The sequence below is a fragment of the Nannobrachium achirus genome (genome assembly GCF_963921795.1).
Source record: "Nannobrachium achirus genome assembly, chromosome: 22".
NCBI lineage: Eukaryota > Metazoa > Chordata > Actinopteri > Myctophiformes > Myctophidae > Nannobrachium > Nannobrachium achirus.
Window position 1 is genome coordinate 29,979,458 of NC_137829.1, and position 7,711 is coordinate 29,987,168.

General features: G+C 43.9%; 1 protein-coding gene across 1 annotated transcript; it reads left to right on the top strand.

Annotated features, from left to right (window-relative positions):
- Positions 1-239: 239 nt before the first annotated feature.
- neurod1 (neuronal differentiation 1) lies at positions 240-7,217 on the top strand (the record flags this gene model as incomplete). Its single annotated transcript, XM_080752831.1, has 3 exons — positions 240-484; positions 4,848-5,077; positions 6,643-7,217. The coding sequence occupies 3 exons, from the start codon at positions 240-242 to the stop codon at positions 7,215-7,217; spliced, it is 1,050 nt and encodes a 349-aa protein (XP_080608957.1).
- Positions 7,218-7,711: the final 494 nt, after the last annotated feature.

Consider the following 7,711-nt stretch of genomic DNA (forward strand, 5'->3'; position numbering starts at 1 on the left):
AATTGCCCTCTCTAAATCGATGCCATTACGCCACATCTTCAGTATTGAGTATTGACTTAATTATGATTAGCATGGTATCAAGCACTGAAAATACATATTTCAGCCCCTAACATTGTCTGTCTGTCTGTCTGTCTGTCTGTCTGTCTGTCTGTCTGTCTGTCTGCCTGTCTGTCTGTCTGCCTGCCTGCCTGCCTGCCTGCCTGCCTGCCTGCCTGCCTGCCTGCCTGCCTGTCAGAGAGATGACCAAGTCGTTTGCAGAGCGTCAGGAGGAGGTGAATGCAGAGATGGAGACGGGGGGAGGAGGTGGGGGGGGAGGAGAGGAGGAGGGAGACGAGGAGGGATTACAGGAAGTAGAGGAGGAAGAGGAAGAGGAAGACGAGGAGGAAGAGGAGGAGGAGGAGGAGGAGGAAGAGGGAGAGAACAGGAACAAGCCTAAACGCCGTGGGCCCAGGAAGAAGAAGATGACCAAAGCTCGCCAGCAGAGGTCTGTATAGATTCATTTTCATTCAGGAGTTGATTCAGTGATTTGAATTAGATTTAGGCCTATAAGTGGCGCCGTAGAGTTCAAAAGTAACGTGGATCTTGCACTCAGGGATGGACTTGGGGCATCTGCCCAGTGGGCCGACTCAGGGGCGGCCTTAGCTATGTTTCACCAGTTTCAATTGAAACGGGCCTCGGCCACCAGGGGGCCTCCAAGAGCTAGCCAGCAAGCCATGTTCAACTTGCAACTTGTCACTGCACGTTCCTCTGTTGCCACGGCAAGCTTTTTTTGTGACTCACTATTGCTAATGAAACACTAAGGATTATTATTTAATGTCAATATTCAATTAACAAGTGGAAGATAAAGAAAAGAGTTTAACTAGTCAAGTTCACCTGAAAGAGTTACTGACATAACACTTTTTAATAATCATATAACCTTGTTAATATAACGCCATTTAGGTCAATGCTATAACATTATGTAGCGTTATAATAATCTATCTATAAATGCGACAAATCTCTGTCTGTCTGCGTGTGTGTCTGTATGTAATCCGCGTATCTCGAGAACCGTTCGTCCCACAGGCTTCAGATTCGGCACGCGCGTTCCCCGCCGCGGCGCGGAGTGCAGTGCCGGGCCTCGACCCGACCCGACGCACGGTTTTCTGATGGTGGCGCTATATGGGACAGATCCATGGTGATGAGATGAGTGTAGACATACTGTGTTGCGTGATTTTAGGGCAAAATCTGTAGGAGAAGTGTCCAAAAATGTGTTAAAAAAAAAAAAAAAACGTCCTGATGGTGGCGCTATATGGGACAGATCCATGTTGAAGACATGAGTGTAGACCAAGTGTCTACCGATTAGCAAAGAAAAGGGAACAAACATTTAAAAGTGCCAGCACACAGCTGAAGATATAAGACAGCAAAGACATGAAAGGATAACAAAATAGGACAAATACAACAATACAATGTAAAACACACTGAGCAGGGTTAGGTCATAAGAGTTCAAAGATTAAGGCAGACCGTAGTGTAGGCAAAAGAGATATGCTTTTAATCTAGATTTAAAAATGTCTAAGAAGTCTGCATCCCTGATATTAGAGGGGAAGATTGTAATTAGTTGATATATAACAATAATAAAAGATAGTATAATAATGAATAATTCCCATAATTGATTGATTTCTATATTAACTAGAAATACTGTTCCTTCGAAACAGTGTGGGCTCGGTTCCAACCCAACAAATAGGATACTTTAAGGTACTGTAAGGTACAGTACCTTACAGTATTGTACTGTACCTTACTATACTGTACTGCACCTTACTGTACTGTACTGTACTGTACTGTACTGTACTGTACTGTACTGTAACTTACTGTACTTTACTGTACTCTACTGTACTGTACTTTACTGTATTCTACTGTAACTTACTGTACTTTACTGTACTCTACTGTACCTTACTGTACTGTACTCTACTGTACCTTACTGTACTGTACTCTACTGTACCTTACTGTACTGTACTGTACCTTACTGTACTATACTATACTGTACTCTACTGTACCGTACTGTACCTTACTGTACTGTACTCTACTGTACCTTACTATACTGTACTTTACTGTACTCTACTGTACTTTACTGTACTCCACTGTACCTTACTGTACTTTATTCTACTTTACTGTACTTTATTGTACTTTACTGTACTCTACTGTACCTTACTGTACTGTATTGTACTTTACTGTACTGTACTCTACTGTACCTTTCTGTACTGTACCTTTCTGTACCTTACTGTACTTTACTGTACTCTACTGAACCTTACTGTACTTTTACTGTACTCTACTGAACCTTACTGTACTGTACATATTCTATGTGTTCTAGATCTACATTTTTGATTCTGTGTTTGGGAACCAGCAACTGTCAAATGGACTCCAACTGTAGTGGAGTATATTGATTGCATATACTGTAGGCTAACAATCCCAGATCACATATGTCCTCCACTATGTCTATAACCAAGGCGTTCTTCTATGTGGCCACTCCAGACTGAGGAGTGGAGCATGGCTTTTATTGTGTTTGTGGATCTGACTTGGAAATGCATTGGTTTTGATATCTCCCTGACAACCAACAACAACCACTAATATGGCTGACTGTCCCTGCGGGCTCTAGGATATATGGCTATGGGATTTACATCCCATCGCCCGGACTTGATTCTTGATCACAGCTGTGTAATCAGTAGAGTGGAGAGGGACATTTATTTATAGTTTTAACTATAACTATAGTTTTATACATCACACAGCTTAGACATTTGGATCAAATCAGAGAGCAGACCTGTGTGAACGCAATGATATAGATAGCATATCTGAAGTGTGAACACTGCAGCCACAGCGCCTTAACATAAACATGGGTCTATTATCCTTCTCCCCACTCACTAAACCCATTGGAAATGCATTGGGTGCTTAAAGTTAAACATTTTTATTTTTTTATATTTATACTACAAAACATTTCAAAACCAAAAATACAAGCACACTTGTCCTCAGTAAGCTGAACACATACAAATTTGAATGGTGTTGAAAGGTGTAAGCGTTTAAGAGATGAAGCGCGCCAAAGTTTTGAGGAGATACACATATATAAATAAACAAATAAATAAATAATGAAGATAACATACGTGTGCTCGCCTTCCAGGCGAGCCCACAATAACTGATATTAAACATGTAATCTTATATCTGGTCTGTGATTGGAGGTTGTCAGTCTATTTTGGGCAAAATATCTTCAACAATTTAACAAATAAGAATTAATAGCTGATGTACAAGTTTACAACTCGTGTCAATGCAATGCACCATGATGCAGTGCATTGTGAGCGTGTAGATCTGATATTATTGCCTACTGTTTTCCTATTTTCGCCAAATGTTCAACTGTTATGTCAAGCCCAGACTATGGATACTATGGTTCAACTGTTAATGTTCACATAATATGTCATGTGATTCGCTGTTGCGTGCGTGTGTGATGCGTACCTGTATGTGCGTGCAGGTGAATGTGAAGTAGGCTAATTGTAAAAGTGTATTTGAGTGAATGGAAGACTATAGAAGAAGTGCTATATAAAAAACATTTTAATGTTCAGAATATTAACTGATTAAGATTAAGATGATGAAGATGTGTTGTACGCCGCATCTCCAGTAGCTAAAACTAAAGGCTTGGTATCACCAAGCCAAGCGTGGGGTTGCACAACGAAAATAGCTGATCTGCAGATCAGCTATTTTCGCAATTTTTGGCAAAAGTGCCCTTTTAGGAAATGTCTGCCCCTCAAACATCCTCTGCACGCCATTGATGTTCATATTAATCAGTGGTGTAAAGTAACTAAGTACATTTACTTAAGTACTGTACTTAAGTACATTTTTTAGTTATTTGTACTTTACTTCAGTATTTCCAATTTCCAATACTTTTACTTCTACTCCATTACATCTCAGGTCAAAATATTGTACTTTTACTCCACTACATTTAATTGAACACTTTAGTTACTAGTTACTTTGCAGGTATATATTATAATATTATAAAACATACATCAACCACTTTGGCCCTATCTTGTACCTAGGATATTTGAAAATAGCCGATCGACAAGCTCACAACGCGTCGCATTGCGACGCGTTGTGAGCTTGTAGATGGGCTATTTTCAAACATTTTTACTTTTACTTTTGGTATTTTTTTTATGCCAATACTTTCATACTTTTATTCAAGTACATTTTGAATTCTGGACTTTTACTTGTAACGGAGTACATCTACGTTGCAGTATTGATACTTTTACTCAAGTAAAGAACTTTTTCCACCACTGATATTAACCCATTCAGAACGGGTACACATTATTGTGTATCATTATTTTATGCTTTAACTATTGAAAAATAGCAGATATACAAGCTCACAGCTTGTAGATCTGCTATTTTTGAAAAATTGTGAAAATTAGAATTTTTACCCGATTCTATAAGTGTCTTTTGAATCCTTCTAAGGTTTTTTGAAAAACCTATGTTTCTATGTCAGCAATCTGGCCAGCCATCGTCAAAGAAAAGGTCCTTTTCACTTAACTGGAGCTCAGTTAGTCTGTTCTTGAGAGACTACTATGTCAGTGGTTCTCAAACTTTTTCATGTGAAGGACCCCCAAAATTATATTTATTTGGCCACGGACCCTATTCAAAATATTTAGTTCCAGGGACCACCCAGAAGCAAAATTTGAGTTACAAACATTCGCTTTGAAAATACATATATTCAAAGATTTGCACACATTTGTACTACTTTTTCAAAAATAGCAGATCTACAAGCTGTGAGCTTGTAGATCTGCTATTTTTCAAGCATTCAATATTTCTAGGCCTAAATATGACGCATGACGACCTCCCCCCAGGTTCAAGATGAGGAGAATGAAGGCCAACGCCAGGGAGAGGAACCGCATGCATGGCCTCAACGACGCCCTGGAGAGCCTGCGGAAGGTGGTGCCCTGCTACTCCAAGACCCAGAAGCTGTCCAAGATCGAGACGCTCCGCCTGGCCAAGAACTACATCTGGGCCCTGAGCGAGATCCTCCGCTCCGGGAAGTCTCCCGATCTCATCAGCTTTGTCCAGGCGCTGTGCAAAGGTACAGCCATCCATCCATCCATCCATCCATCCATCTTCAACCGCTTATCCGGAATCGGGTCGCGGGGGTAACAGTTCCAACTGAGACCTCCAGATTTCCTTATTCCGAGCAACTTCCTCCACTCCCTCAGGGAGTACCGAGGCGTTCCCAAGCCAGTTTGGAGATATAATCCCTCCATCTGGTCTTTGGTCTGCCACAGGGTCTCCTCCCAGTGGATCTAGTGTGCATCGAGGACCTTCCTAGGAAGGCGCTCGATGCCCGAACCACCTAAGCTCAATATATATGTACAGTACTATAGGCCTATACTAGGCCTAGTAGTATCTCAAATATCCCAATATCTCAATATACTGTGAATCACAAATGGAACTGAAAGCACATTTTCATAGGATACAAAACCAACAGTATTCTAGAAGTCTTGGTATAGGGTAGAACAGTGGTTCTCAACATTTTCAGGCCGCAACCCCCAAAATAATCATATTTTAACTGGGGACCCCCCATTTTAACTGGGGACCCCAAATAATCATATTTTAACTGGGAACCCCCCCCCCCCCCCACACACACACACACACACACACAGACAGACGAGCACTAAGAGTTGAGGCATGACATTTTGTATAACACGGTTCTATTTTGAGATCGTCTATTTTCACAATTTCTGCCTCTAATATTTGACAATTTGGCCAATGTTTATTTTGTCATTTTAGAGGTATTAAAAGTCCTTAAATTGTCACTTTAGAAATGTGCAGATACCCTCCATACACTTGAACTTTATGCTGGTCTGTTTACTGTTGAGTGAGAAAATGATCAAGTTAATCATCAGGGGATCCTCAAATTATTTGGGGGGGGTTTTCTGGGGGTCCCGACCCACATATTGAGAATCACTGAGGTATAAAATCAGCAGTAGCCTTGTCGTACTAGAGGTCCTGTTAGGAGATAAAACCAGCAGTACTAGAGGTCCTGGTAGGAGATAAAACCAGCAGTACTAGAGGTCCTGATAGGAGATAAAACCATCATATTTACTAGTAAGACGCCTCAGGGCGACATGCGACCTCACCCTAAAGGGTGAGTTCGCGCCCATTCTTTGCCATCTGGCCAGTGATGTATATTGGACCAGTTACCCATATATGGAGACCCCTGGTACCCATAAATGTACTGTATATGGAGATATGCTGAGCCCAAACATGCTTACTCAGTTATTCATTATGTGAAAGTCCTATGATGTCTATGACATCTGACATCATACCCTTTTATGCCCATACATGGAGATCCCTGTCTGTAGAACCAGCCACACAGATATGGGCTGTCTTGGCCATCTGTCTTGGCCATATATGGATTCTGTTAGTGTTGTATGTGCATGGCCAGCCAGTACCAAAACAACTAATAAATAAATCAAAATTACGTGTGTGTGTGTGTGTGTGTGTGTGTGTGTGTGTGTGTGTGTGTGTGTGTGTGTGTGTGTGTGTGTGTGTGTGTGTGTGTGTGTGTGCGCGTGTGCGTGCGCGCGTGTGCGTGCATGCGCGCATGCCTGCGTGTGTGTCTGTGTGTGTGTGTGCGTGCGTGCGCAGGTCTCTCCCAGCCCACCACCAACCTGGTGGCCGGCTGTCTGCAGCTCAACCCCAGGACCTTCCTCCCCGAGCAGAGCCAGCCTCACCTCCTCCAGCCCCCCCTGGTGGTGGGAGGTGGACACTACTCCTACCAGAGCCCCGGGCTGCCCAGCCCTCCCTACGGCACCATGGACCCCTCGGCCCACCACCACCTCTTCCAGCACGCGGTCAAGTCCCACCACCACCTCCACCCGCAGCACCACCCGTACGCCGGCGGCGGGTTCGATCCCCTCCTGGAGGGCTCGGGGTTGGTGGAGTGCTGCGCCAGCCCCCCCGGGGGCTTCGACGGCGCTCCGCTGAGCCCGCCGCTCAGCGTCAACGGGAACTTCGCCTCCAAACACGACGTGCCGCCCCTCCTGTCGGGGTCCGAGTTCACCTTCTCCATGAGCTACGGGGGAGGGGGAGGGGGAGGGGGAGGAGGAGGGCCGGGGTACGGTGGCGGCGCGACCCCGCGGTGCGGCGCCGAGCTGCAGATGGAAGGCGTGATGATGGGCTTCGACCACTCGCAGATCAGCGCCATCTTTAACGACTCCTGAGGACCACCTGACCGGCACCCTGGGCAAGATATGCGCCGTGCTGGGTTCTAGCGGAAGTGGCGGAAGTGCTGCGTTTAACGGAAGTTATGTCATGCGGTGCTGGGTCTGTTTACATTCCCCACCGAAACAAACACAAATAGATTGTAGCTCTTAACTCGCACACGCACGACTGAGCAGGTCATTTTGACCTATTTTGAGATTAGAAATTGAACAATTCTGCTCGGGAAACACTCAAAAATATTTATTTCATATTTACAAAACGTCTCAGATGGTAGAAAAAAACAAGACTTGGCTTGTAGTGGCGTCAGTTCAGAAAAAGCTAAGGTATGGCAACATGACTGGTGTCTTGCACGCGCGCTAAGGCACACGTGCAAGACACCGGTCATGTTGCCATACCTTAGCAACAGGCATGATACATTTATTTTAAGAAGTACATTTTATGTTTCCCCCCCCGTTTCTACGGTTTCTTAGGCTGGATATGGCAGCCTGGAATG